The sequence below is a fragment of the Podarcis cretensis genome (assembly GCF_951804945.1).
Source record: "Podarcis cretensis genome assembly, chromosome: 1".
Classification (NCBI taxonomy): domain Eukaryota; kingdom Metazoa; phylum Chordata; class Lepidosauria; order Squamata; family Lacertidae; genus Podarcis; species Podarcis cretensis.
This window is the reverse complement of record NC_137170.1, coordinates 66,370,081-66,386,462: the sequence shown is the minus strand read 5'-3', so window position 1 is coordinate 66,386,462 and position 16,382 is coordinate 66,370,081. Positions and strand designations below refer to the sequence as shown.

The 16,382-nt window shown below is 40.7% G+C and overlaps 2 protein-coding genes across 6 annotated transcripts in view; one reads left to right on the top strand and one right to left on the bottom strand.

Moving 5' to 3' along the window:
* Nucleotides 1–8,782, bottom strand: part of ELP4 (elongator acetyltransferase complex subunit 4) — a 151,251-nt gene extending 142,469 nt beyond the window's left edge. For both annotated transcript variants that reach the window (XM_079970232.1, XM_079970233.1), the window contains exons 1-2: nucleotides 8,544–8,782; nucleotides 3,145–3,180 (exon numbers count right to left, since the gene is read on the bottom strand). In XM_079970232.1, the coding sequence (XP_079826358.1) occupies nucleotides 3,145–3,180; nucleotides 8,544–8,739 (232 nt within the window). In that variant the 5' untranslated portion in view covers nucleotides 8,740–8,782. The remainder of the gene's footprint in view (nucleotides 1–3,144; nucleotides 3,181–8,543) is intronic.
* Nucleotides 8,783–8,801: 19 nt separating this feature from the next.
* Nucleotides 8,802–16,382, top strand: part of IMMP1L (inner mitochondrial membrane peptidase subunit 1) — a 31,833-nt gene continuing 24,252 nt past the window's right edge. For 2 of the 4 annotated variants that reach the window (XM_079974342.1, XM_079974341.1), the window contains exon 1: nucleotides 8,807–8,908. The gene's annotated coding sequence lies outside the window, so the exon portion shown is untranslated. Of the gene's footprint in view, nucleotides 8,909–16,382 lie in introns of all 4 variants that reach the window. The other 2 variants (XM_079974340.1, XM_079974343.1) reach the window with 2 other exon arrangements.

Genomic DNA, 16,382 nt, shown 5'->3' with positions numbered 1-16,382 from the left:
CAATTTTCCTATTGTTTGTAATCTGTGGCCTAGCAAGGATGGCCTCCTGAACATGCCCTTCTTTTATCGAATACTAGTATGGTGGGGAAAACATACGAAGAGATTCTAGGCAATTATTTTTCAACTCTGAAATGGTCACAGTCCAAAAGTTTCTGAAGCTAGCATGGGTTGTTTCAATTATATGTTTTATATCATACTTAAGAAGTTATATACATTTTAGCATATTTTTATTCTAGTTGCTGCCATATCAGCCTACTGGTATGATATTGATTAAAAGACAATTTCTGTTCTAGAAACTAGTAGAATGCTCTTTCAGATCTGGAACTTGGCTTCAATCTTCACCTACAACATAGGACTCACTTATGTAGCACAATCCCCCAGAGGTTCACTCAACATAAATCTCACTGTACTCAGCGGAGATCATTTCAAGGTAAGCGTGCCAAGTATTGCAGCCATATTTTTCTACCATGTTTAACAAGTGTGTGTATTTCCTAACTCTTCTCTCCTTCTCTTTCTGGCTTAATTCCAATGTCACATTTCCAATCGACTCCCCACCTCACATTCTCTTACATGCCCAGTTTAATACAAGATTTCCTGGTTTGTTTAATTAATTTGCTGTGACATCCTAACCAGGAAACTGTGGTATGAGTGCTCCATGCAAAACAGGGTTTCACATTCCCAACATAACAAACCATTGCTTGTTCCAATATGGGTCCAACAAGCAATGGTTTGTTACATATGAGCTAGATTTCTGGGTTTTTCTCCTTTAGAAAAAAAAATCCCTAGACGGGAGGGAGGGGGGAAGGGCTGACAACAATGCTGTGAGTCACCTTAGGCCAGAACCCAACTAACCAGCTAAATACAAATGGCATTCAGGTAGTATTTCAAATAATATTTAACAGGATTTGAAGCCATTCTGTTATGCAATCTTCAGAAAACCTTAACAACAGAAACAGACATTTAATAATCTTGAATTTACTATTAGTTTCCTAAACCAGGCAGGATAATATACATCAAATAATGAAGATGAGCATTTGATTTGATAAGGGATTTAATACTGAAGTGATGCAATCTATTCTTGAGACTGTTAAAAAAGAACCTAACCTTTTAACAACACGGAGTATAATACTGAAATATCCTCCTTGGAGGCTTAACTCCGACAGCTTCAATCTCATGATACAGAAAGCTTGTCTAGACTGATCTCATGACAATATGTTACTGTTGTCTGTATAATGACAGGCCATTCAACTAGAATACCAACTATACTTGCTTTAAAACCAACATCCAAGATACAGATTCTACACATAATAAGTATGAAAAATAGTCCATATAATTCAAAAATTAAAGTCTTAGGAACTGAAGTACCGTCACTTCCATGTTTTCAATTACTATCCCCACACAAGCTTAAATGATCCAAGCTGATTAGCAATTTCAGTGAAGAATTCTGGTTATCTACGAAAACATTTGCACTTTTTCATGATCCAATCACTATACAGTAAGCATCTCCTGCATTAAGTCTAACACAGCCACAACTGTACATCTCACAATTTTATCTAATCCCTACATTGACCAGTATTTATTCTCAGAGATGACCTACTGAAATCAAAGATTGAAATTGCTGAAGCAATTATTTAAAACTGTTCTGAGCAGTGCTTTTTTCGGGAGGGGGTGCAGGGGGACCCCCCCCTAAACATTGTGCGAATCTTTGTACTTTTGTCCATTTACTGTTCCCAATTTTGTCCATTTATTTTTCCAAATTTCAACTATAAAAAGGTGATTTTCTTGAGTCAAAATGAGAGTACCTCTAAACATTTTTTAAGAAAAAAAGCACTGGTTCTGAATATTGCCCCTTGTTTTTATTACCATATTAGAGATATTAAAGTAACTTTTGAGAAGCTTTATTGTTTTTACCTTACCTGCATTTTTTCAGCTTTCCTTTCTGGATCATATAGGATGAGTTGATCAATATAAGAACACTATGTGAACAACTGCTTAACACAGTGGTTGCCAACCTACTTATGCCCATAGGCATGTTTGGATTTTTGCATGAGTGCCATGGTCATCACCCCTCTGGTCATCCCTCTCCCCCCCTGCACCAGATTCAATCTGGTGCAATCTGGGTAAAAATCAGATCCAGTACAATTAATCTGAAAGGAAAGCGTCATTCCTTGAACTTCCTCCTTCAGCTCTCAAGAGAGAAGAAGTCAACCATGCTCACCATTCCATGATCAAGGGGGCTGGAGCAGGCGCATAGAGTCCACAGGCCCTAGGGGAAGACCTCAGGGGTGCCACTGTGCTAACAGGTGCCATGTTGGTAACCCCTGCTTTAACACAGTCCTGTGATAGCCATGGTTTATGTGAAAAATGGTTACTTTTACTTTAATAGGAAGTGTGTGCTCATCCTTACTTGGAAGATCATTTATTCCTTCCAATGCTCTCTCTCTCTCTCTGTTTGTTTGTCCTTTTCTCCCTTAATTCTATATTTTTAAGGGTTTAAAATCTACCATCAGTTCTTCACATGAAAAAACCTATGATGGGAGACACTTGGCATCATTGTGCTGGAAATGGGAACTGTGCTTCACAATAACTATGGGTTGTATTCAATGTAGCGCTAAGGCACTATCACTACAAGAATTTTCTTTGCATGGTGGAACCTTCCTTCTTCCACTGCGCTAGCATGTATCCTTACCATGGCTTCTGCTGGCACAACTATTTAGTTGAATATAACCCTATGATTAGTTTAAACCTGCCAGCTCCAGAAACCGTGTTTTGAAACAGTTTCATTTTGAAATTAACTGACCATAATTAGTTAGTCTCAGTTCAGGCACAATGACAAATCATGTTTAAGGGGGAATGACAGAAAAACCTTCTGAAGTATTCTTCTGGCCATGTGGGAAGAGGGAAGTATGAGGGTTCCAGCTTGCGCACATTGTAGTAAATCAATGTTTAACATGACATGAGAACACAGCCACGGTGAAATAAATTAATGTTTTCTTTACAATAAGTCCGGCATTATCTTTTAGAAGGAACTCCTTAGAAAAACCATTCTAACATTTTCCCTAAAACACTTGAAAAAATAAAAAGATAATGCCATGACCATATAATTGCTAGTAAGTAAAATGTATTAGAAAATTTCATACTAACCAATAAGAAGAAGGGTTCCAACTGCCAAACCTCCACCTAGGAACAAATTAATTTAAGAAATTAGAATGCATAATAATGTTTCCAACAATTAGTAGTATCAAGGAAAGGTGATACAGGAAGTTAAAAATGTAACATGAAAAACATTTTAATTACCTTTATAATACTTCTTACAATTCACTATTAAATAATTATATATTGCATATAATTATATATCACGCACTACAATTACTTTCACAATATGGTGAAAAGATCCTGCATAGCTCTACATAACTAAACGCAAGTACTTTAATAGTGTTGTCACAAGCCAACATTCCTTTGTTTTATTAAGACTATTCTACACATAAAGTAATCCTACCTCATTAGAGCAAGTGTTTGAAGAACCTGGTACAGTTACGGTAATTCAGTAAGTTGCATTTATCATGAGTCAAACTATCTACCGGTAGTTGCAGGATCGGACTCAGCTGCGCATAGGATACTGATTAAGGCTACAGTCCTCTACACATTTATCTGGAATCATTCCCACTGAATTCATTAGAATTTATTTTTGTTTAGTTATCTTACAATAGTGCAAGGCTGATAGCCTCCACCTTGCAACCCGCATCCCACCTGCACCAGTGCAGAGAACAGCAAAGCAAAGCTAAACCCATACATCAATGCAGAATATCTGCACAAAGAGCTCAGATAGAGCCTAAATGAACATATAATGAGTTTACACCATTGCACAGTGGTACCCATCTCATATGAGCATAGGATCAGCTGAATCAACCCCTTTGATGAGTGGGCATCTTTATCATCATCAGCCAGCTCCTAAATCTTTCTTCTCTCCCTCCATCTGGAGAAAAGAGCCTGGGACCTGGACTATAACATGAGGAGCTGGATACCAGAAGACACTTCCATAAACACCTGTCTATGTTATGGCTTTTTCTGGATTTTTGGTAAACTGAAATCTTGACTAAAAGACTGATAAGCAATATTTTTGTACTTCAGTGGTTTAGCTGCATGTACCTTTTGTTTATAGTTATTGTACTTTCTCTTATTATCATGTTTGGTTAAGAAGGGTGGGTATGGTATTTTACTCTTTCAAGTATGCTAGTGCATGTTTTACTTCCCAAGTTGTAAATCTTTTAATCTTAAAAATAGTTGCAGAGCTTTCTATAGAACTAAGACTGCTCTAGACTGAATGGTTGTGGATTCCAAATAAATGCTATGTTGCCGAAAGTAAACAGAGCTGTTTTCAGTCACCAGCAACAGAGGTCTGCTTAAGGTGCTAAAAAAACCCAACAGAACCCAACCAGCAATATCTCCAGAGTATGTAAAGCCAACATACTATAATGATGAAATACAAAAGAAACATTCTGTGGGTACATCTAGCTGAGGTATTCTGACGGCAGTGGTTGTCATCTTAGTATCAAAAAACATAACACACAAAGTAAATAAAATATCTTTAATTAGAAGACCTAAGTTGGTGTAGAAATAGGTAAACTTTCAACCAGAGGCAAAAACAAAACTGAAGAATTAGGATAGAGAAAAGAAAGTAAAAATACAGAAATATTAGGAGCCCAACATCACAGAAAGGCCTATTTATTCATTATACCATGATGGCAGATGCATTCCTTTACGTCATTTCCCACCCCAAGTTATTCAATTATGTCAGGGATAAGGGGCCCCTGGTGCTCTAAAAGTTGCAGGACATCAACTCCCATCAGCCAACATGGCCAACAGTCCAGAACAATGGAAGTTGTAGTCATTCAACATCTGAGAGTCATAGGTTCCCCATCTGTTTATATCTACTGTTTGTAAAATAAGGAAACACTGACATCATTAGATGAAATAATGTAAATTATTATTATTATTTATTGAATTTATATACCGCCCTAAAGCCAGAGGTCTCAGGACAGTTCACAGAAAAGATCAACATAAAAGCCACAATAATAATACCCCTCCACAAAGAGCCACATTTTAAATGGGCATAGGATGTCAATCAGATCAACCAAAGACCTGGTTAAAAAGGAACATTTTTGCCGGGCGCCTGAAGGTGTATAATGAAGGCGCCAGGCGAATTTCCATGGGGAAAGCATTCTACAAATACATTGTGAATATATATCATTTTACATTTTTTCTAAAATATTTAGAACTCTTAGTCTAATAACAGAAATGGGCATCCATAAGTAGTAAGTGGATGAAAGAACTGTATAGGAATGAACACACTGATGACCGAGAGAAAATACTCTATCTGAAACAGACTAGTTAATGATGATGATGATAACACGTGGGATCTCCAAACAGGAACAGGATCATTGATGGCAAAGAACACTGTCTACTTGGTAGATGTCAGATTAGGGAGATCCAAGTTTAAATCTTTACACAACAGTGAAACTCACTTGGTAACATTGTGCCAGTCACACATACAGTGGTACTTCTGGTTGCGAACGGGATCAGTTCCGGAGCCCCATTTGCAACATGAGCAGAACGCAACCTGCGTCTGTGCGTGTTGCAATTCGCCGCTTCTGCGCATGATGTCATTTTGAGTGTCTGCACATGCGCGAGTGGCAAAACCCGGAAGTAACCCTTTCCTGTACTTCCAGGTCACTGCGGGACATAACCTGAAAACACTCAACCTGAAGCAAACGCAACACGAGGTATGACTGTACTAACCTACCCCACCCCACAAGATTGGAGACCTTTGTGGACACCCCAAAGCTCTTTGCAGGAAAGCATATAAAATGCAAAATAAATGAACATACATAATTTTTTTAAGCTAATGGCCCTAGCTTGGATCCAGACCAAGTTGGCTGAATTTCATTCCTATTGAAATAAATGGGATGACAGTTATGACTGAAATCACTTCTGAATGATGTATTCATGGTCATGTGTGAAATTTAAATGTCCTCATAATGTGAAGAATTAGATCTTGTATTTCAGAATGGGGGATCCCAAAATGATCTCATCCCACCTAAAGATTATATATATATTGGAGAAGGCAAAATAACACAAAAAATTAAGTAGAAGCAAGGATTATAATAATACAAAATTTGAGATGAGGTTTAGCCAATGGCATTTGGCAAAAATGTTCGGCTAACAGTTTTCCTATTGAGTAAGCATTAAAATGCAACTGTTCCCTTCCTAATGATGATAAAATGAGATGGAATCAGTGATAGTTTTTCATTTCTGTTCTTTTCTGTCTGAAGAGCATGTCTTATCTAATCTACTACAGTGGTACCTCAGTTTAAGTACTTAATTCGTTCCGGAGGTCCGTTCTTAACCTGAAACTGTTCTTAACCTAAAGCAGCACTTTAGCTAATGGGGCCTCCTGCTGCCGCCGTAGCCCGATTTCTGTTCTTATCCTGAAGCAAAGTCCTTAACCTGAAGCACTATTTCTGGGTTAGCGGAGTGTGTAACCTGAAGCGTATGTAACCTGAAGCGTATGTAACCCTAGGTACCACTGTACAATGGTTGTATCAAGCAGACCACCCAAGGCCTGATTAGTGCATTACACTTTTGAAGGTGTTTGCTGATGTGAGAATTGCATACACATCTATATACTCACAACAAACCTTACTGAACTCATGCCCAGCCAAGCTAATATATAACCAAATATGTCTACTCACTTACAGGTTCATGTGCATGGGAACCTTAGAGTGAGAGTCATATATTTTTTGCCACATGACCCTTTCACACATCTGTTCTGTCAGAAATGGGAACACAGAAAAACCACAAAACTGGAATAGTACCACTGCCAAACAGAAAAAAAGAAGGGGTAGAATTCTAGCTGCTCAAATTGTTGTTTATTATAAGTGAATTGCATCTGGGAAATTCCTTCTTCAGGGCACATTTTTAACAACAATTCTCGCATCTAATGTATATTGCAGCAACTCCTGATCCTACTGAATTATCACTCACTTCCTCATAGGCCTTTTCCTTTAAAAGGATGGCAGGGAATTCCCTATGGTAGTGACATCCCACCAAACCACTACATTCCCAAATCTGTGAGCCCATGAAATGACCATTTTTAGATAAAATACCTGATGCATGATGCAACTCATATCTGAACATAAAGAGATACATGAAGTTCTAGCTAGATTCAAAATGAGAGTCCTAAGTGTCAGGAAGAAGAAATTAATTGTAAACCAAGGTCTTGACCACAATGTGCATGTCCCACTGGCTTCAAGTATGATTATTGAAAAGTGAGGACTAAATTTATAGGATGGTGTACGGCACATATAAACCAAGTGGCCTTAAGCATCATTTTACACCTGAACCATTGTGTTTTATTTATAACTTGCACACACAGTGCACAACTCCTTTAGAAGTTTCAACGTGACTACCATGAGGTGTCAGAAGTTTCCCAAGCAAACACATCAGGTCCACACCAACTTTATAGTAGCTTTTAAACAACACCATTGTGTTTATTTTGCAGAAACTACCCACTTGGGCACTTTGGGTATGAAGCAGGATGCACAAGTTTAAAAACGAACGAATAAAAGAACTAATTGCTCCCACACAGTTTTTTTAACATACATGCCCAGTCTCTAACACAACGCACATTTAACTCAGTATTCAAGAAGTTTTACAGCAGTGCAAGTCAAATGGGCTGAGGGTGGTCTGCAGGGTGAAACTGGTGCACGCTGCAGCTATTACATGGATATGTTGAATACTGCTGGGTTCCACTCAATCCATTCGTATTTTGCTACTATGTGCCCCGTAGCGTTAGATTTTCGAGGTTCTTTTAAATCGATATTGAGCAGACCTACACAGAGCCTCTACACAGAAACTGCTGCGTGAGGCTGCTTTGTATTCATGGACGCTTTGATGCGAGAAGGCACTCGTAGGCAACGCTATCCTGACGGCATGGCATCAGCGAACGAGCAAGGGGAAACACGCGAAAGGAGGACAGCCAGTCAGTGGCTATCTAGATGACGGCACGTCTCTTTAAAAAAGCCATGCCTGCTCTGCCGGGACTGACTCCACTCCCCATCCTCTGGCTCCGCGCGCATTTCAAGAAGCCATGCTCTCCTCGAGCATCCTCAAGTTTCCTTGGGCGGAATACTTAGCCCCCTGGGACAGCGGAGAGTAAGTAAGTGGGAACGCGGGGGTCGAACCCACAGCCCCGTCCCAGCACGAGGCGGCCGGATCCGTCCCGCTCCCCACCCCCGCTCCCCCTTCTCTCGCAGCCTCCCTGCTTTCCTCCGCGCACCCTGAGCCCGGCAGCGGGTCAGTCAGGAGGGAAGCAGCTCTGGGGCTCGGAGGGGCTGCTACTGAGGGGAGCCAGGCAGCCCCCCAGCGCCTCGCCTCGCCTCGCCTGCCCTCCGAGGCCACCTCAGCCCGCTCGACTACCGCGAAACCCGCACGGCGAGGTGGCGGGACGTGTCAGGAGACTGCGCAGCGCTGCCGGCACCAACCTAGCACATAGTCCAGAGAGGGGACCCCGCTGGAAAGCAGCAGCTGCCCGTGCCGGACCGAGGGCCGGGTGCCCGGCAGAACGGCCAAGCGGCCGCCTCCTCCTCCTCCTCCATTCGGCCCTTTCCTTTGGAAACTCGTCGTTGCCCTGGCACTCTGCTGCTCTTGGGCCGGCCCGCCGGTCGCCAAGGCCGCCATCTTAGCTTCTGCGCCGTTGACAGGGAAGAGGCGACCGGCGCGGCGGGGCGGGTGGAGGGGACGGACGCGCGGCGAGCCAATGGGGAGGCCGGTTGTTGGCAGGCGCAGTGGCGTCGGCTGGGGGTAGGCGAGGAGGGCTCTCGGTCCCCGCGGCTTCTGGCCCAGGCAGGTGAGTCAAGGGCAGGAAGAGGCAGCTCGCGAGCCTGTCCGCTAGAGGTGTCGTTCGTAGCGCTCCGTGAAGGAGGGGAGTGCCAGTCGGGCCTTTCTAGGCAACGGGACGCTTCTGAGGAAGCTATGTTTAATAAATAAATAAATTTGGAAACGAGATCCAGTATGCTGTACGTCCCTCTTCCTGTTTAGGTGCAGGAAGTGGTGTGACCCTGGGGGAGTGGGGAAAAATATTTGCTACTACCTGTGACGGGCGGGCCGGAGCCCCCTCACCTCATTCCACCCACCTGGCTCGTTATGAGAACTTAACTTTCTCTAAAGTGTTGGTGTTCTGTGCATACTTACACGAAAGTAACGCCCTCCCCTCCTCCAAGGCACCTTGGGGTTGACTAGAGAGTAAGCATGCATTGGATCGTGCAGAGGTAGTCGTTTATTCGAATTGTTTTCCGTGTGTGTAGCTTACCAGCTAATGCTGGTGAGGCCAATTGGGAAGGTGGGTGGTTGGTGCCTGGCACAGTTAAGACTGTAATTCGGTGCAAGAGGTTTCTGAAGATTTCATTGTACATGACTCAGAAGGTTCTGGCTACACGGCAGAAAAGCCACGTTAGCTCTCCAGGATTAATGCAGAGTAGCACTCTTAATCACTTGCTTGACCTTGGCTGTGGAAACCCATTGGAACTTGTACATGGATACCAATTTAAATTGCCTTATATGGCAGTGAAATCTTGTGTATACCTTTCTGTTGTGCATATTGGGTTCCCACTTCATATTTACCCTGCTGCAGGCCATGGAGAGGGAAGGGTGGCAAAGGGTGGGATCCTGGTTCACAGGGTGGGTCAGTAGACCGTTACAATTTGCCTTGCAGAGCAATTTGAAGCATCCTCCATTTGCATTTTAACATATGCATTGCTTCTGAACTCTTGAACCTGGACTTGCCTTCAGCTATATATATCTTCTGTTGAGATCAGTGCACTAGTGAAAGTGCACAGGGACGGACAAGTATAGAGCGCTGGCAAAATGTTGAAAAATGTTTCATCCACAGATGTGACTACTTCAGAAGATTATTGGGTCTTTTCTCCCATCACCAGATTCTTTAAGAATACTTGTGTTAATGTCATATCTGGACCCAAAGATTGGTTTGTTTTTTTGTTTTTTATTCTATCTAGGCCAATAAGAACTTTTGTCTCTTGCCATCACTATTTTCCTCAGTTTCCCTTCCTGAGAACGTTACTTCAGGCACAGGGGTCTGCCCAACATCTTCCACACTGAAGTCAATGCAAAGAATCCCTTCAGTTTCAGTCTCCTTTTTCTCTTTTAGTATGCCCTTAATGGGACTCAGGTGGCGCTGTGGGTTAAAGCCTCAGCGCCTAGGGCTTGCCGATCGAAAGGTCGGCGGTTCGAATCCCTGCGGCGGGGTGCGCTCCCGCTGCTCGGTCCCAGCGCCTGCCAACCTAGCAGTTCGAAAGCACCTCCGGGTGCAAGTAGATAAATAGGGACCGCTTACCAGCGGGAAGGTAAACGGCGTTTCCGTGTGCAGCTCTGGCTCGCCAGATGCAGCTTTGTCACGCTGGCCACGTGACCCGGAAGTGTCTCCGGACAGCGCTGGCCCCTGGCCTCTTAAGTGAGATGGGCGCACAACCCCAGAGTCTGGCAAGACTGGCCCGTACGGGCAGGGGTACCTTTACCTTTACCTTTAATGTTTCAATAACACACTGTGCAAATTTTTGCATCCTTCAGTATCTGCTTTCATTTCTTTTGCCACAGTTCAGGTTCCTTTTTATTCTCATTTGGAAAAGACTTCTGTTTCCTGACATGAGCCTTATTGCCTCTAATATCTCCTGTGACACTGCTCATTAACCATGCTGGCATCCTCTTGGCTTTGGTGAGATCTTTCCTGATCTGTGGTGTACATTCTATCTGAGTTATAAATAATTTTTAAAAACCGTAAGCATCTATCTGCTAATGGGTATGGGCCAATACATTCCAAAGTCAGGTTGCAACTAGATGCAAGCAAGGTTATTTTAGGGGGTGAAACTTTTTTTTTGTAAATTTCTTTAGTGAGGGCCTTAAAAATATGTTATTGGGTGTGAGTTAAAATCTGCTATTATTTTTTGATTGGACAAGATTTAGCTCGGTAAGTCTGCATTTAATGAAGAAGCACATAAACTTCTTTTGGAATTTTAGTTTTACCTTCTGAAAATATCAGATAATGCTAAATGATAATGATAATAATATTAATATTAAATATAACTGCAAGTACTTGGTAACCATTTTTTAACAATTTCTATGCAATTTTACACACATTTTACTTACCAAGCAAAGCGAAATTATATTAATTTAACCAAAATATATTTTGAACTCCCAAGTCATGTTACAACTTTTTAGCACCCCTAATTTTTGAAATTTGAAAGTTACAAAATTTAACATACCCTAATGCTATAAGGTACTTTTTAGCACGATGAGACATTTTGTTTCTTTTTTCATATGGTGTAAATATTAAAATCTGTATTTGAATTTATAAAATTCTATAATTCTTATTTCACAAAGCTATGCTAATTTGAATACTTTCATCATTGTTTCTCATACTGAAGGAGAGAAGCAGATGATTTAGTGTAGGGGGTAACACCTGCACTGTCGTCAGTTACATTGCTATTTTAAATAATCTTCTTAGCGGCACCTGTCCTTTATACACAAAACCCTCTTTTCTCATCAGTTCTGGAATGTAATAGTATTGGATTTTGTTGATTAAAGTTTTATAGTCACTAAATCAGATTAACTGTTGAGTCATCTGACAAGGAAAGCTACCAGCCATGCGGTACAGCTCCCTGAAGTGTCTGTGCTGTGAGCTCAAGCTTCTTGAGATGTTCTTAGGTATTTCAATAGAATGGGTCAGAGACTACAGGTGCAAAGATGATGGCTTCATTTTCTTAATCCCTTTACAAACAAAGAGGGGATAAGCTTGAGAAATCTAGTACCTTCAGTCCAGAAGCCAACATTTTGAAAACACATTGCACCCAGCAAATTCCATAACATGCCACCCAGTCATAGGCATTTTGGAATTTCTTCCCCAAATGCCTGTGCGATGCCACTTCTCTTCAAGCATCTCTACAAAATCCACCTTTTCTGTTAAGGCTTTGATGTAACCACTACTTCTCATGCCTTACTGTAACTGGGCCTGTAACTAACTCTAAGCATATTTAATGGAAACAACTGCCTGTTGCCTTCCCTTCTTGTGTGCAAGCTTCTTGGGGCAGGAACCTGTCCTCTAAAGTGCCATACAGACAGCTGCTGCTAAAAGAATAAAAAACCCACCATGTTCAGTGGAGCTTACCCCCAAGTCATTGTGCATATTATTAGAGGCTGAAAAGTTGTTTCTTAGCTCTTGGATCCTGACCATGGTGGTATTCTGTGGTGCTTCAAACCTGTTGTATTGTTTTCTTTGTTGCACGGATATAACCCATCCAAATTGCAAGCTTGCTCGTGTAGTGAAGTGTTAAGGCTGAAGTTTTGTTTTTTTAAGTCATATAATTTCATGAAAAATACATGGATTTATATATATTTTATAAGTGCCAACTTAATTATAGTGGCTGCATTCCAGAATGACAGACTGGTGTGTACAAGTAGTGCTAGTCCACAATTTGCTGTGGAAAATCAAAGTTCCCTGGGCAAACTTGATGTCTTCCATCTCATTGCTGGGGCTATGGATTGCGGCCATATTGTACAAACAATAGATGGTATTGTGGAGATGGGTCTTTCTGGGAACCATCCCAAGGAAAAACAGAGAGCATAGATTAAAATAATTATTGCTGACTTTTAAAAGCTTCCTGAATATTAAAAAGGAACACAAAAAAGAAATGCATACTATTATTTCCAAGGTTTCAATAATATAATATAAATGGTGTAATCCTAGCTTGGTGCAAATTAGCTGAATATTTAACACGAGGAATTTAACATGAGGAAAATTAGGAATTTTGGTGCTGGAAAATTATTTTCTCATAATGAACTATATCTTTGTATGCTATAGAACAGATTGGATCAATTCTTGCCTAAGAAAACTTACTTTCTGATAAACTGCAGATAATCTAGTAGCATCTCAATGTCTTAACAATTTAGGCTGCAGTCATATATAGTATGAGTAAGTAAGTCTCCATGAATTCAGTAGGACTTACTTCTGAGTAGACATGTACAGAATTGCACTGTTAGTATAGCATGAGCTCTTGTGGGTTATATTAGATGCATATGATTTTCCTGTGTGTTCGGCTCTACCCTTTTTGATTCCCTCCCATATTTTTCAGTTTTTCTCCAGGCTGAAATGAGCACAGAAAGTGGGCATTTTAATTGTTTTACATTTTTATGACTTCCAAGAATCAAACAAAGACATGTCTCAAGTTGCCAGGTTGTGAAACAGCATGTACTACTACCAGTACTACTATTACTGCAAGTGCTTTAGAAGCTTATTATCAAGCCTTTTATTTTAACATCAGTTGTTACCACGAACACATGTAAGGTGCAGGTTCATATGCATGTGTGTACGGGCACACAAGGAAATCAGGTGACACTGTGAAGCAGATCACTATGAGATACCATTCATGCTTTATATTTTTCCCATCCTTTGGATGTCTGAACTGACTTTCACTCCCATATTAGTGATAGATAATTAAGAGTTGGAGAGCATGAATTGCCTGGGGCCACACAAAGAGTCCATGGCAAAGATGAGAGTCTCTGATCTGACATCAGGTCTCTAGAACTTTTCCCACTGATACACATAGTTTCTGTTTCTCTAGCATCAAAGTACTATTCATTATTGTAACTTCTCATGGGGTGGGGTATGTATGAGTCTCATAGGTAGCTTTCTGGTAAGAAGAGCTGTACTGAAAAAGCTATCCACAGAACTGACTTCCCTTTTTCTACATCAAGAAGTTGGTAGTACTTTAATGCTAGAAGGCTGACATATCCGCTTAATGGTCTTATTTACAGTTAAATGGTATGAAATTTTAGTTAATGAATTAAATAAATAAATGAATAAATAAATAAATAGAAGAGATGGGAGGGAGAAAGACATCTAAGGGAGCAATTTCTTTTGCTCCAAGAAATTATATTTGCTCCAAGAAATGGTACCACTTCTTTACCAAGAAATGGTAAAGTTTACAGCTTATGTCCTACTTTAAATTGGAATGATGTTCTGTGAGGAAAGTAAAATGTCATTTGCAGAAGCTTTGGGTGGTGTTCAACTGTGTTTTACTCAGAGTAGACCCATTGAAAATTTTATGGATCTACTCTAAGTAAAACGTGGTTGACTACGACCCATTGATTTTTACTGTTTAAGGAAATACTGTGAATGGAATCAATCTGTGTACCAGTTTCAGCAGTGACATGTTAAGGTAGCGCTATGAGTGCCCCAGGCTGCTATGCTCTTCTGCAGCAGATATTACGCATTGGGGACATAGTGAGAGTGTTGCTTCCCACACGTTTCTGGCTTCTGCTGGTTTGCTGACTTTGTCCACTCCTGAACAGGGATAGTCAGATGTCAGTTATTCATGCTCTAGCGACTACATGATTGGTCTACTGCAATGCACTCTGTGTAGAAGTATCTGTGAAAATGATCCAGAAGCTGAAGCTGGAACAGAACACAGCTGCAATGTTATTAAGTGGGGCAGAAAAATGGGATTATATAGCTGCTCTGGTGACCTGTTAATCACCAGAACCAACTCATTGTGTTGACACTAGTATATAAAACCTTAAATGGCTTAGGACCCAAGGACTAAAAGGAACACCCCTCCCAATATCTGCCAACCTGAGCTGTGATTCTTCAGGGAAGTCCTTTCTTTGAGTCCCATCTATAGGCATAGCATGTTGTACAGGAATATGGGTAAAAGCATTCTGTGTTGTGGTCTTCTGGCTGTGGTACTCTCTCCTGATGGAGATGCGGTTGGCACCCTCATTAGCAGTCATCTGATATCAACTAAAGACATAGACATACCTTTTGGTTGGACTGTTGCGAGTTAGTATCCCAATAGTTTGCTCCTCTTTTGAACTGATTATGATTGTAATGTGTTTTTATGTGATTTTTTTTAAGATCACATAATGTTTTATATTTTTATTTGACTGTTTCAACTCAGGGAGAAAAAAATATTGCTGGTTACTCAGTAGCAACATCTTTTCAAATATGGGCAAGTCTTGTATAAGTTTTCCCCCCATAAGGGATTCTTTGCTTCTGACGAGCAATACCAATTTCAGTTTGAATTCCAACAGAAATATCTCACAATAGTATTTACAAGTTTTAAAAGTCTGTACCAGGAGTCTAAATTATAGCATGCTTTAATCATCTTAGATCTGAGAAGAATAAAAGTGTTAAACAATGTTAGAAATATCTAAGCTGAAAGAAATTTGCTTTCTGTTAACACGTCAGTGAAAACCAAAAGACGTTGTCTGATGATCACTCAGATGAATTTCGACCAAACAAATTATCTCTGAGAACAATCCCATAAACAGTCCTCTAAATAGTTATTTTTATGAATTACAACCAATACAGTGATAGTGTTTTCAAGACCTTGAAAAATTTAAGATCCCAGGATGTAAGGCATTTCTTCCACCGTGTTTGCTTTACTAATGCTTGAACTAGCAGCTGAATGTACTGTGTTATCTGCCATTATTCAGTAAGTTCAGTATCTTTGAAAAAACAGGCTATAAAATTTTACTGCAGGACAGCACAGGTCATTATGCATATGGGTTTTTCCAAGGTTTATAGAGTTCTTGCTCAGATAATATTTGTCATTGGTAGGTAGCACTTCTAATGTGTACTATGCATATTCAAAACAGAAAAAGGTGTACATATTTGAAACAGGAAAACATACAGAGCAAATGGAAGAGATAATGCATGACTTGTACTAGTGCAAAGATTAAGGAAGCACATAAACTACATCAAGGGTGTAGTCCTAATGATACCTAACTTGGAAATAAATTCCGTTAAAATGAGTAGTGTTTATTTATTTAGAAATACTTAATATCCTGGTGTGGGATTTGCCTAAGCAGCCCCATTAGTAGAAGCCCTTCACAAGGACTTCCACTTGCACAATGGAGTCCCCCCCCCCCTTTTTCCTCCCACTATGTGCCCCATGACCATCACAATTGGCTGGGGGGAGGTGTCACAGCAACTCACCCCTTCTTATTCTGCAGTTATCCCGGGTGCCACATTCCATCCTAAAATTATAAGGGCTTTCTGGGGGTGGGTGGGAGGGAAGTAGGCTGTATGCGAAATCCTTCTAACCTCTGGATCCAGCAAGTGTTAAAATATAACCCAGGCTAGCTTCCTGTATTGAGGTCATAGCCTGTTTGATGGACAATTAAGGGAAACAAGGGAAAGGAGCTCTATGTGAGATAGCAAATGGGTGAGGCCCCTCCCTCAACTCCTAGTTAGAAGGGCAAAACCTGAGTTTAGAGTGGAGTTGGAGTGATGTGACCTGGAAGTAAAGTTG